At 59.1% G+C, this 13,856-nt stretch overlaps 1 protein-coding gene across 1 annotated transcript in view; it reads right to left on the bottom strand.

The window, feature by feature from the left end:
• TNFRSF1B (TNF receptor superfamily member 1B) overlaps positions 1 to 8,633 on the bottom strand; it is a 35,586-nt gene extending 26,953 nt beyond the window's left edge. The window contains exon 1 of the mRNA XM_016149445.2: positions 8,475 to 8,633. Within this exon, the coding sequence (XP_016004931.2) occupies positions 8,475 to 8,552 (78 nt within the window). The 5' untranslated portion in view covers positions 8,553 to 8,633. The remainder of the gene's footprint in view (positions 1 to 8,474) is intronic.
• Positions 8,634 to 13,856: the final 5,223 nt, after the last annotated feature.

The following is a 13,856-nucleotide window of genomic DNA, read 5'->3' as shown; positions in this document are numbered from 1 at the left end:
TAGTTGAAATGAATTGGGGCTAGCATGAGAACTGGGCAGGAAATGGGCTAATAAAGAGAGGGGGAGGCATCACGGGGCCGGAGGGGGGGGGGAGACTGGGAGGCAGCATTCAGATAAGAGCCCCTCGCAGCTGCTGTGGCCACCAATACATCTGGGTGGTGTTTTCAGCACTGAGCTCTGGAGCCTGACCGCCTGGGGTGGAATCCTGGTTCTGTCTCTGAGCGGAGAGCCAGAGCACATCGCTTAAACTCTGTGCCTCCACTGCCTCTCCCATAAAATGGGGACAGTAATGGTACCCTGCCCCAGGTGGCTGTGAGGATCTACGGCACTCAGTGCATGCAGTGCACCCACAAAGCACCCCCTGAATGTCGGTCCCCGCCCCCGGCTCACTGCACTTTCCCACGGCATCCCAGCCCCAATGGAAAGTGACAGAGAGGGACATTTTTACCCCCACCTTACCAATGAGGAAAGCCAAAGCTCAGAGAGGAAATCGGGGGTCCCCAGGTGCTCTGACAGCAGAGTCAGGTCCCCAGGGGTCCTGCTCCTCTTGCCAATGCAGTCACAGCACATCTCACACCTGAGGTGCCCAGGCTAGCCCTGCCCGGTCTCGTGCCCGCCCAGCAGTGGCCGGGCTGACTAAAGCCAGGCTCACCCTGTGGCTGACCACAAGAGTTCCGGGAACACACAAGGCTGCCGTTAACCAGAATCGGATCACTTGGCTCGGGCCGGGGCAGGACTGAGGCCACAAGGGCCTCACGCAGCAGGATGGGGAGGAGAGGGTCAGCACCTCTATATCTTCTGAGTACCTCCGTCCCCACCCCAGGTCTTCCGTCCAGGCTGCAGGCCTCCTTCTCCTCCTCAAAGCCGTCAACCCTTCCTTCCTGTTCCACCGCTACCCCCCCAGCCCGGAGCTCTCGCCCAAGCTACTGCAAGAGTCTGTCCTCCCCACTGAAGCCAGTGTTCTGCCTAATACACTCTGTCCTGATCACTTTCTTGCTCAAAAACCATCAGGAGCTTCCCACCGCCTCAGCTCCAGACAGGCGGCGCGTGCGGCAGCCGGAAGCATGGGCTGTGGAGTGAAGACGCCTAACGCGGAGTCCGGACGCCCCTCTTACGGGTGGGCAGCGTCGGAGGAGCTTTTTTAACTAAACAAGATTAATACACCTCAGTCTTTTTCCATCTGCAGAATGGAACTGGTAACAGCACAGATCCCATGGGGCTGGTGTGAGGGTCCAGATAACACGCGCGCGGTGTTGAGTAAGCACTCCAAAACTCACAGTCGGCACGGCTCTTCAGTACAATGCGTGATTACTATTCCCATCAACTGGCCCCAAACGGCTTAGAGCCTTGTGCGTCATCATTTTCCCCAACAAGCCTTTTGCTGCAGCTAGGACGGCCTAGCCATTGACCCCAGCTACTCCTGCCTCCACGTCCTCCTCCCAGGATCCACTGACCCCAACCCTGCCCACCCTCAAGGCTCAGCCTTCAGAAAGACCCCTGTGTGGGGCTGTGGGAAGAGGTCCCAGAGGGGGGGCCAGGTGGTGACAAGAAAAGAGGGCAGTGACCAAGGAGTCAGGCCAGGAAGAGAGTGAAGCCAAGGGGTGCGTGCGTGCGTGTGGGGGGGGGCACAGAGGGAGGAGGAGGGAGGGGAGAGCATGACATGAGGCTGGGGAGGGTGCACGAGACTGCTGGGAGCATGGGACAGGAAGGAGCAGGAATCCAGAGCAGGAAACTGGAGCAGCAGGTAACGGGCTCGCCAGGGGCACGTTGGAGCCTCTGCGAGTGGCAGGCAGAAGCCAAGCTGCGGGGTCAGCAGGAGGAAGGTCAGGCAGGGGTGCCCAGGATGCTGGCAGGAGTCCCACTAAGTAAGTGCTGGGAGCCCTTCCCTAGAGACTCACTGTCAAGTCCAGACCTGGGCCTTCTGGGCAGGAGCCACGTGCAGGTCAGAGCTGCACTCCACCCCCCCGCCACCCCCATCCGAAGCCACCGACTCCCCTCGCCACCTCCCCCAGCAGAACATTTGGGGACAAATGACTGCAAAGCGAGGTGCTCGCAGATCTCGCAGATCTCAGCTGCCCATGGGGGCAGCTGAGGTTCGCGGTGGAGGAGGAGAGTGACCTGCAGGCTGAGCCAGAGCTGAGCCTCGGACCCGCGGCTCCCAGCCCTGCGCTCCAGTCACTTCGCAGCCTCTGGCGCCTCTCCTGACAGCCATCTGAGAAGGCCTCCCACAAACGGCCAGGGAGACGGCCTGCCCCCCGGCCTCCAAATCCCTCCCCACTCGCCCTCGCCCTCTGGCCCACTCAATTCCCCGAAGCCGCGGAAGCATCAGCCATACCCACTGCAGGCCAAGCTCAGACTGAAACAGACGGGTGGGCAAGAGCCCTGTCTGGAGGGCAGAGCAAAACAAAAACCCCGGGGGATTTCTGCCCTGTCTCTGGTCAGAGGGGCTGGGTCAACCCCAAGCCCCAGCTCCGAAGCCGGGGACGGAGGGAGGGTTCGCTGACCTCTGGAGGACGCAGCGCCCCGCGGCCCTTGAAGTCATGCCACACTGCCAACTTCCCCAGGTGTGTCCACTTGTGTCTGCTGCCAAAAGCCCGAGGGCGGCTGGCCCGCCCGGGCCTGGGACGCACACCTGCGTGAAGGAGCTGACGGCTCGTTCTAGCCGTGACAACAGCCTAGTGATCGCAAACCTCCACAGGCAACACCCGGGATGGAGCCTGTCCACCCCCCGCTCCTGGGCTAAGATGGCATGGAGGCTCAGAACGGCGGGTCGTGTGTCACAGTCGACAGGAAAGTACGGCAGACGCGAGACCAGAGCTGGACGCTGGGGCCCCCTGGACAGCTGCCCCCGGCACCGGGCTCCCCCCGGCATTGCTCACACTCGGGGCAGAAGGAAACCTGCTCTTCCAGACCCCAGTCAGCGAACAGACACTTCCTCCTCCCAAGGCGCGCACCCCAAACCACAGTGGTGTCGCCACCACTGGTGACCTCACAACACGCCACAGTGGAAAAACGACGTGGGCCCAGTGGGGTGGGTCCTGAGCTGCAGAGTCCTCGCCCTGCAGTCAACAGCTCGGCCGAGGCGGACGACTGCCCAAAGCCCCGGGCCGTGAATGAAGCCCGCAGGCCTCGGAACCAGGACAGGGCTACGTGCCCATCACTGGCGACAAAGGGCTTCTTCAAGGAAACTGTCCCCCCACTCAGGGCGCCGTTGAACGTGTGGGTTCCGTACGGCAGGCCCACAGTCTGAGGCTCCCAAGGTGCCAGCCAGGCCCTCAGGGGCGGGGCGGCGGAAACTCACAATCCTGCTCTGCCTGAGGCCAGCTGATGGGCAGCCAGGAGTTCTCAATGCCACAGGCATGACGGGTCCAGGAAACCATCCCAGCCAAAGAAGCAGGACTGAAGTCGGCACGGAGAGAGGTGAGGAAACACAAGAGCTAACGGTGGGGAGCGCCGGGCTCGCCTTGTGGGGCACCTTCCGGGCCCCCTCGTCCCCCAGGCTGTGGCCTCCGTCAAGCACATGCAGAGCGGACACTTCCCCCGTCGTCCCTGGAGCGCACTGGGGCCCGTGCCGTTGGGTTTCACAGATAGGGATGTTTAAAGTCGCACAGCACCCAGCGACCGTGCTCGGACTGGTCTCCCGACTCTCAACTCTCTCGGGGCCAATGCTCCTGCCTCGGAGCCCTGCTGTCTCGGACGTTAGGAGGCTGGGGAACGAACAGCAGGACCTCGGAAGCGCTGCACGAGGCTTTCCCCTCAGGGCTACACATAAACAGAACCTTGAGCATCACAGAGGCGAGCAACGGATGAGATTTTAGAGACAGACGGCCTGGAGTTGGCAGTGCCTGTTGCGCCGGCAGGGAAGCCGAGGGCTCCTGCAGCCCCTTCACGCAGAGATCATGAGATTCCACTACACTGTGCCCCCTGTACCCCTCGCTCACCTCGAACGACGTCCACGGAAAGGAGTGCGGAGGGGCAGGGTAACAATTTCTGGACCCACAGCCTTTGCCGCATGCCCGGGTTCTAAGGCCAGACAGTTGGGCAGGTGGCGTGAGAGGCCCAGCGAGGGAGCATCTGGCAGGAGGGAAATTAATCTCAGGGATTGGGCAGGAGCTCTGGGCCACTGGCGGTCTGCCACCACGCCTCAGGGCTCGGTGGCACAGAGACAGATTCTGATTTTACAGTGGTCCCTGCCTCAGCCCAAGTACTGTCTCAGGACCTCGCGTCAGCTCAGGCCCTGCAAAGCCACAGATGCTCACACAGCCCGCCAGGGGGCTGCACGGCCTCTACAGTACTTGGAACCCTGACAACCAGCCAGTGAGGTGGGGATCATTCCCATTTCACAGATGAGAACACGGACATAGAAAGACCTGCCAAGGTCACCCAGCCTGTAAACAGCAAAACAGGATTTGTGCTGAGGTCTGTATGATTCTGAGCCCGAGCCCTTCCCCTAAGTCACCAATCCGGAACCAGGCAGAGCATCTCCACTTTGTTCCCGTTTCTCCGGGGACACTCCTCTCCCTACCCTCAGCCCCAGCTTCCCTCCCTGCCTGCTTCCGGGCAAGTCACATGCCTCCTGGGGCCCTGAGTCACTGCCAGTGGGTGGCCCCATCACGAAGCAGGGGGTAAGGATGTGAAGGGCCAAGCACTTCGGGGAGAGCACCCCTAGCTGCAGGAAAAACACGCGCCCAGAGAGAGGGAGGCAGATTGGAACCCAGCCCCGTCACCACAGGCTTTTCAAACTCATCTGTCTCATCCGTAAAACGGGGTCACTATAAAGGTCAGATGAATACTTTTGGACATTTACTCAGTATTTTTTGCATACCTACTACATGTCAGGCATTGTTTTAGGCTAGTGCTTCTCGACTAGGGGAAATTTCCCCCAGGGGACATTTAGTGATATCTGGAGACACTTTTAACTGTCACAACTGAAGGGAGGCTGCCACTAGCATCTAGTGGGTAGAGGCCAGGGATGCTGCTAAATACCCTAAGATGTGCAGGGCTGTGCCCACAACGACCGCGTGGCCCGCGCACCGAGAGTGCTGAGAACGAGACGCCCTGTGCTAGGCTATGAGTCTGCAGCAGTCAACCAGTCCCTGCCCTTGCCAAGTGTACATCCTACCGGGAGGACACCATCGAAGTGAAAGAGATAACAGGTCACAAGTGCTCCAGAGGAAAACAAAGCCGCTCAGGGAGCGAGAGGCCGTGGCAGCAGCTTTCAGAGGCAGGACAGGCAGAGGACGCCCCTCTGAGAAGACTTCGTCTGAGCGGAGGGGAGCGAGGCAATGAGACCAGGGGCTGTCGGCCCTGAAGCGGGCACGTCCGAGGAGCAGAGAAGCAGCCTGCGTGGCATCAAACTGAGAGCTGAGTTGGTATGCAGAGCTGAATATGACACGTGCACACACATCCACACGCGCGCGCGCACAGGCACACACGCATGCAACAGTTGGCACACGGCCTTCCTGCTACTCCTTCAGGAAGCACTGGATGGCCAGGGCCATAAAAGGTCTCCCGGCCCTGCCTGGGAGGGACAGCACGCCAGGACCCACGGGGCCAGGCCCCAGGATGAGAGTGAGGGCCACTCTCTGACACAGAAAGCCCGGCAGGTTCTCAGCCTTGTCTGCTCCCACACCTTTCACAGCCACTTGGCAAGGTGGGAATTCTTTCCACATCCATACGTGGGAAAACAGAGGCTCGGTAATGGGGCTGAGGGGACAAGAGCAGTTCGGGGCAGAGCCCACACTGGCAGTGTGGCTCCCGGATGGCGGGAGCCAGGTCATGGTCCTCTTGGAGTCCCTTGAGCAGGTATCCATAAATGTCGGGGAAATGAATGAGTAAATGGCCCTGCATCAAGGCACCGGACCACCTGGCCACTGCTCCCTGACGGAGTGCCCGACCACCAGGCCACATCCTCAGTCAGCACACGAGTTCCCCTCTGAGCTATGAGGCAGGAGGCAAAGGGACATCCCTGGACAGCAGATACCCTGGATCACTCATGTCCACTCCAATGGCCAACCTCTCCCCTATTCTGAGCTGGCCCCAGGCCCCTGGATACCGAGGAGGCAACAGCAGCCCCTCTGCCTCAAAGGTTTCCAGGGCTAAGTACACAGGTCAGCAGGTCGAGACCCCTTAGCCGCTTCCCTAGCAACAACAAACCGCCAGACTGCTGGGCCCTGCCCACCCCCATCACAGGGCATCAAGCACTCCCCTGTCCTGCCAGCGTTACTGGCATTTATTTGCCCACTGAATGAATGACTAGATGAACTAATGATTCCTTCTACGCCAACGGGCAAATACAGCGTTTAAAGGCACCTAGAGCCCTGATGACCCAGAGAGTCTGCTGGACCCGCACCTGGTTCAGATGGCCTGGGGCTTGACCTAATTACAGCCAACATTGCTGAGCACTCGCCCTGTGTGAGGGAACCAGCCAGGGGCCAGAGCAGGGATGAGGGTGCGCAGAGGGTACAGTGCAAGGAGCTTCGGAATCAGGCAGGTATGTATTCACACCCCTCCCACCCCCCCCCAACCCCCCCTCACCCCCGGCTCCGGCCAGATTCCGTAGTAAAGTCCTTGCACAGTGCCTGGAGCTATTGTGCTGGTAATAATAAGAAAGAGGACCCCACGGACCCTACCCTCAGGGAACTTTCCATCTATTGCGGTAACAAGACACAACCAGATTAAAAGCAGAATGCGGTCTGTCCTTGAGAGGGACGAGGGTTCTTCAACTGGAAGAAGAACGTCTTTCCTGCAGGGTGTAGCATTTGCAAAAGGCCCTGAAGGATGGGGGGTCAGGGGTGTACCATAGAAAGGGGACGGCTCAGGGTACGTGTGTTTCCCACGGTGTTGGGTACAGATACACAGAGGTGGCAGCAAGGACTCAAACGCCTCACTCACTCTGGCCTGGGATCCCTGGGGGAGTTTCTGCCTCAGCCACTGGAAGCCACAGGAGGCTCCTCAGGCAGGGCGAGAAATGCTCCCCCTTGAAGAAGGTCCCCCAGCGGTGCTGCCAAGGAGGATCAGTGGGAGAGGGCGCAGAGGCCGGACGACCTCCTAGGAGGCTGTGGAGACAGTCCCAGAAGGAGGGGACCTGAGATGACACGGGAGCTGGTCGAGAGGGGAGGGAAGTGACAGATGCAAGGGAAACCCCTCAGACAACTCTGCGACTCAGGGCTGATGTCCCGGATGCCGCAGAGAAGCCCTGTGCAGCCTCCCTCAGGGACGTGCATGCTACCAGAGCAGGATGACACCCGAGGCCCTGCAGTCAGGCTGGGGACCACAGCCAGTGACACCCACACTCAGTTCTCAGAACTGGGCCTCTCCTGACCCAGGACCACCTTCGTTTCCAGGACAACCTCTGGGGCACCCAGGACCCACCCACCCTGGCACCCGCTGCTGGTGAGTCACTCTGGTCCAACAACCTTCATACTCTGCCCTCAGGAACTGGACTCGAAAGATGTCTTCGGCCTTGGCCACTGAGTCACCTCACATTTCTATGTGAGCCAGTGGCTCCTACCAGCTTCTGCCCAGGTCAAGATGTCCACACAGGCATCTATCAGAGTAGAATCGTGAAGGAGGAAGGCACGCCTCCTCCCCAGCCGTGGCCGACGGGAAGAGATGCCCCCTTTGAAGCAAGTGTACGCCCGTGCTCCCTCCATGAAATATGAGTTCTCTGAGCCTCTGTTTTCCTTCTCTGTAAAATGGGGTCCCTTACCTTGGCAGACCATAGGGTCAACCAAAAAAAAAGGCAGAAGACAAGCAATCGCTCTACCTTGCTTCTCTGGCGGGTGCCGTTAGTATGAAATAACAGCTCTGGGGGCTTGGCGCTCTCCTTTCTTCCTGGAGCCCCTTAGAGACCAGTCTGCCCCGAGAAGCACCCACAAGTGCTACCACCTCACCTCATCTGTCCCCAGAGCTCAGACACAGGCCCATTTGTCCCCAGAGCTCAGACACAGGCCCTCAGGGGAGGTCGGCCGGGGGAGGCCTGAAGACACTGTCTCCTCCCCATGACCCTGGAGCCTACACTATGTACAAGAGGCTCTGAAATGGCCGCTGGACACACAGGTGGCCCCCGGGAAAGGGGTCTGGGCAAAGGCCAGGGTACACAGCCCACAGTCCCACTGTGTCTTTATTAGGCACTTACTGCTGGTTCTTACGGACCAGCAGCCCTTCTATTTCTAAGAAAAAGGAAAACCATAGCCCCGAGGAGGAGGAAGTCATGTGAAGAGGGTGCCCAGCGCTCCGGTACAGACCACCCCCTCCGGCCACGGGAAGGAAGGCTTGGCAGTCGCAGGGGTAAGGGCGTTGAGGTCCAGGGTCCGGCGGGGATTTCGTTGGGATCCCCACACGCCCTGGCGCGAATGTGCCGACCCCGGCCGCTCCCTGGCGCGGCCGGGGCGCACCGGGGCCCCGGGGTGCGCGCCAGGCCGGTGGGCGTGCGGAGCGGGCGCTCCCCGTTAGCCGCGCGAGGCACCCACCTGAGTGGGCACGGCGTGGCCCGCGGCCCAGAGCTGCAGTCCGACGGCCAGCGCGGTCCAGAGGGCGGCGGATGCCATGGGGACGGGTGGCCGAGCGCGGGCGGGGATCGGCGGGCCGGCGCCCTGGCTCCCGCGGGCCTCGTCTCGCTCTCCGCTGCGCTCCCGCGCCGCCGACTGAAAGCGAAAGCCGGCGGCGGCCGGGGCTAGAGGGAGGCGGGGGCGGGGCGGGGCGGGGCGGGGCCGGAGGACACGCCTCCTCCGCGCTCCCCCCGCGGCCCGCGACCGCCCCCGCGCGCCACGCGCGCAGACACCGCGGGCTGTCTGGACCCTCACCCCCGCAGGCCGAGCCTGGCCCCCTTCTGCTAACCCGGCTCTGGGGCGACCCCTCAGCCTCCCTCTAACGCCCCTTCCCTCTACGTCCCCCTCCCAATGTGGGGGCAGGAGACTCACACTGGGGACCAGCTCCCACCAGGTTCGCGGCTGCCCTGAGGCTGTGTGTCTAGACCTGCTCTGTGACCACCGACCCCTCCCACCCCGCGGAGGAATGGCTCCCATTCCTGACAGGCTGTGGCAGTAATATGGAAGAACATCCCACAAAGTCGACACTAGCTCTGGGGAGACCACTTCAATTCTAGATCATTCATTTATTCAGACGCTAGAGCCAGACCACCTGGGTCAGAATCACTGTGTCAACCTCATAAAGTTAGTTATTATGAAGAATGAAAGATACATAATACACATAGTATACATTATATATGTATGTGTACTTAGAAAATAAGAATGTATGTGACTTAATAAACTCTGTATACATATTAGTTGTTATTACTATGATTCATCTGTTCATCTATCCTTAAATATTCTTCAAGCCCTTCTCAGTAAGCCAGACCCTGCACTGCCTTCTTCCTTGAGCCCCCTGTCCAGGTGGCTAACAAGTAAACAGAGGCTGGGACAGAAGCCTTCCAGGAATTTGTGGGGAAACAGAGCCAGGCTGGCCCAGGTCAAGGCCCATGAGGGCCGGCTCTCCTGGAGTTTGCATCAGGACTGAGCACCCACTCTAGCTGTCATCTGCACCCCCCTTCGCTCTGAGTAGCAACCTCAATACCAGGGCCAGCTCTGTGACCAGAACATACTCCTCCAGCCCTGAGAGTCCTTGCTCCCAGCACACAGAGCATTTCTCAGGGGTGGGCTGGGCAGAGTGGCAGGAGGCCATTCTATTCACTTGGTCCCTCACATGAGGCTGCCCCAAAGAGGTACAGAGGCCCCTGTTCTGGGCCACCAACCCCGTGATGGAGACAGCAAGGATGGTGCTTCAGGGCGCTGAGTGAGAAACTAGGAAGTGACTCCTGGGAGATGGAAAATCCCGCCTCCTCATCATGGGGCCAGGAAAGCACCTGCTCCCACCTTGGTGCGAGATGGGCCTCCCTGAGGTTGCGGCTGGCCAGCTGTCACTCCTCAGACAGCATCAGCCTCTAAAACCTGCAGACTGATTTCTTCTGGACCTTACAAGTCTCACCTGGGAGCAGTTTTGAGGACTCCCTGGTCCAATAAGAGAGAGCCAAAGGCCAGGAGTGGGTTGTCACCTGGTAGAAGCAGGGGCAAATGGTTCTCCATCTATGTCCCCTACACACCTCAAACCCAGTGGGTCCCACTGACTCATCCCCTCCAATAGGAGCCCAGTTCACACCCCGTGCATCCTGTCTCACTCAGGCCCACCTAACCAAAGGTTTGTGTCACAAATCTTTACCGAGCACCTACTGTCGCCAGCCCTGGGGTGCTGGGCACTCGGTAGTGCGCAAAGCAGAGAAGAACCTCCCACCAGTCTTATGGTCCTTAAACTCCTGAGATATCGAGCTCCAGAGTGGTCCCTTGTAGCCCCTCAAGCTTGGGCACAGATAAAGGGAAGCACCCCCTTCTTCCGTAAGAGGCTCAAGTGGGCACTGGGCACGGTGGTGATTCCATCCCCATAATCCTTTCTCTTGACTTCTCCAACCTCGCCATCTTACTTAGGCTGGGGTGGGCAATAGCAAATTCTGGGTGAACCATTTAGCATTGACTCTCTTAGCATGACCCGCACAGGTGGCCCAGGACTCTCTTCAAGACAGGGTTTGACCTTGGCTCACACTGTATTGTACCCGCCATTGGGGAATCTGGTAAAACTCAGCAACAACACGCAGCCCCATCCCGGATTACCTGGCCGCTCTCCTCCTGCCCCACAGCCCAGCCCTGGCTTTGGCCATGGCCAGTTCTCGCCTGTGATTCTCCAGTGGCCTCCCAACTGGCCCTCTGGGCCTTCACTTGTCACTTTAATCTGTTCTTCATGGCGTGGTCAGGCCCAGCTCTCAAGAGCATAAGGCAGCCATGTCATTCTCCCCAATGCAGTAGTTCTCAACCAAGGGGTGATTTTTTGCCCCCTGCCCCCAGGGACATCTGCCAATGTCTAGAGACATTTTGGGGTGTCACAATTGCAGAGGTCAGGGGTAGGTACTCCAGTATCTCATGCATAGAGACCAGTGATGCTGAAAAATATCCTAAAATGCACAGAAGGCCCCCCAAAACAACTTATCCAGCCCAAAACATTGACAGAGACTGAGAAACCGTGCCTTAGCCCATGGCTCCCCACAGCCTCCAGAACTGAGCTCTGCCTCTTCAGTGAAATGCTAAGGCTTTTATTTTCAGGCCCAGCCTGCGGGCCAGACAGACCTCCCCCAACTCCACCCTCTAACCACCCTAAATAACCCCACGTTCCCACCTCCGTGCCTTGTCCACTCAGGTTCCTCTGCCTGCGATGTCCCTCCCTCCTGTCTGCTTGATCAACTCTTTGTCCTTCAAACCAAAGCCAACTCTCTCCTCGGTGAAACTTGCTCTTAACCACACTCCACCAAGCCTGGTAGGGGCCGGGACTTTCACAGGCCGTTAGCATAATACTCACCTCGGTATGCTTAGTCGCTCACATATCCCTCTTCTCTCTTGGTAATTGTGATACTGGCAGTTATTAGAAGCCTACGCTGTGCCCGAGGGGGCAGACTTTATAGTAAGCTTATATGGCCAGTAAGGGGCACAGCCATTCAAACCGAGTTTGGCTGCCTCCATAGCCCCAGCCAAGCTGCCGCTCCTCTGCTGCTGGGTTGTGTGGTCCTCAGGGGGAGGGGAACACAGTCATGGCCCCCTCTGTTTCCCTGGTGACGAGGTGATGCACAGAGGGAGGGTCTCGATAAAGTTGAAGCGCATGAGGACTTTGTGCAGGGCTGGCTAGTGCATGCAGGAGTCAGTGAAGAGGTTAGTGAGTGAATGAATGAATGAGTGAGTGAATGCGTGGATGTCAGGGTGGAGGCCCAGGAATCCAGCCCAGCCCAATCACGCCCAGGTCCCACCCACTCAGCCTGTTCTCCCAAACCACAGGTGTCTTAGACCCCAGCCCCACAGTGCTCCTCAGACACGGATAACGAGCAGGCTTCCAGCAGACAGGACCACGGCCCTCTGGTCCCCCACTCAGGGGCTGTGTGCACAGTATCTGTAACTTTGGCCTGGGCTCCCCAGAACCTTCCTCACTTCCTGGTGCAGCCCATGGCCCTCAGAGGCCCCCACCATGTCACACTCCTGGCCAGCTAATGACTGCACTTTGCGAGCAGGTAAGAGGAACGCTCACCAGTTATTGTGCACAGGAGCTGCCAGTCTGTCCACCAACATCGATGGGACACTCCCACGTGTTCTGGTAGACCATTTGGAGGAATGTCTCGCCAGCTTCAGCCAGCATCAGAATCCTCTGGAAGGTCTGTTAAACATGCAGATTCCTGGGCCCCCTCCCATGTGCGTTAAGGCCTGATGATCTGGCTTTTGATGAGCCTCCAGGTGACCGACGGACACCTGCTGGGAGACACTGCAGCAGGTGCCATGACCGAGGGTGGCTGGGGAGGCTAACTGTGCTTGTGCTGGGAGTGGCCGTTTACACTATGGGGGAGGTCGCAGAAGGAGCCACAAAGCCAGCTCCTTCCAGCTGGTCTCTGCGGGGCCCAGGGCCCGGGGGCGGCCCCGCCTTGCAGGACCCCTTCTCCTTCCCCACCCAGCTTGGCCCATGGCCGGGGCAGGCAGCCTTTTCTTTCTTTCTACTGTCCTGCTTACCTCAGCACCTCCACCCAGCCCCTTGATGACTCATATCTTAAAGTCACAAAGAGGAAGTGACACTTGGTGTTAGCCACAGCCCTGCAACGGCCTTTTTCATCTGTCCCTTCCACCTGCCCTCCTGCCTCCCCCTCCCCGCCGGGGCCACATCTTGGGCTGAGCTGGCCATACCAAGCGGGGGGCTGGGGGCTTGGGGTGCTGGACAGAGAAATACTCCCTATTTCCTTCCAAAGAAGAGAAAGGCTGGGAGTGCAGCTCTCCCTTGAGCATTCCAGGCAATTTGGGGAAGGGAGCCGAGAGAGCCTCCAGGCCTCCCTCTGCCCCCACTCCACCCAAACCTCCCTGTTCTAGTTGCCTTTTTCCAGGAGCCAGACCCCGAATCAGGCCCGAACCTTCTGCAGAAGACCACCAGTTTGTAAGGCCAGCAAGCGGGGCGCTGAGACTCAGGGGAATCCCCATTCCAGCCACTCTCTGTTTGACCTCGGGCCAAGGCGCTCATCTGTGACATGAGGGGGTGAATTAGATTGGGACGGAGGAGAGGCTGGTTTCATCCTGAATGCCAACTCCCCTTGGCGGTGGGTGCCTAGGGCTCTGGGTTGGGGATTCTGAGCCCACATGTGGGGTCTGCAAGAAAGGATGCATGACCAAGTCGCCAGGTGTGCCCTGGGTGGGGCGAGGGGCAGCCACAGCATGATTCCCCGGCCTCTGCCATCCCTAGATGGGACCAAGTGCCCCTCTTGTCCTGATGTTCAAGGATTCTGTGGCTTTTGTGAGATGTGGGGAGCTGGGAATGGAGCAGGGCCGGGCCTGAGACCAAATGCCCCCCTTTAACAATGCCAGGGGAGTGTGCCTGGCCTCCAGGAACTACCCCCTCCCCCATCCCGTGCAGGGCCTCGCCTGATGGGCAGTTCTCTCTTTCAATTCACTGCAAACCACACTGTTGTGTTTCACACCGTGTCTTTAACCTTACATTGGCTTTGTTTAGATTTTTTACGTTTAAAAAATTCAATATCAGAAATCTCAGATATCGATATTGATATTAATATCAGAAATACCCATATTCCCAGTGTCCAGAATTGGCCGACCCTAACAACGGGGGCTGCCCTCACCCCGCTCCGACCTCACATCGTAACACCTGACCCCTCTGTCCTGGCTGGTTCGGAAGTCACAACGCACGCCAGGCCTTTGCACCTGCAGCCCCCTTCGCCTGGATCCCCACTTCCCCCCGGGTCCCCTGTGAGCTCTCCACCCCATCACAAACTG

The sequence above is a fragment of the Rousettus aegyptiacus genome, unplaced genomic scaffold (genome assembly GCF_014176215.1).
Source record: "Rousettus aegyptiacus isolate mRouAeg1 unplaced genomic scaffold, mRouAeg1.p scaffold_m13_p_1, whole genome shotgun sequence".
Taxonomy (NCBI): Eukaryota; Metazoa; Chordata; class Mammalia; order Chiroptera; family Pteropodidae; genus Rousettus; species Rousettus aegyptiacus.
This window is presented reverse-complemented; position numbering and strand designations above follow the sequence as displayed.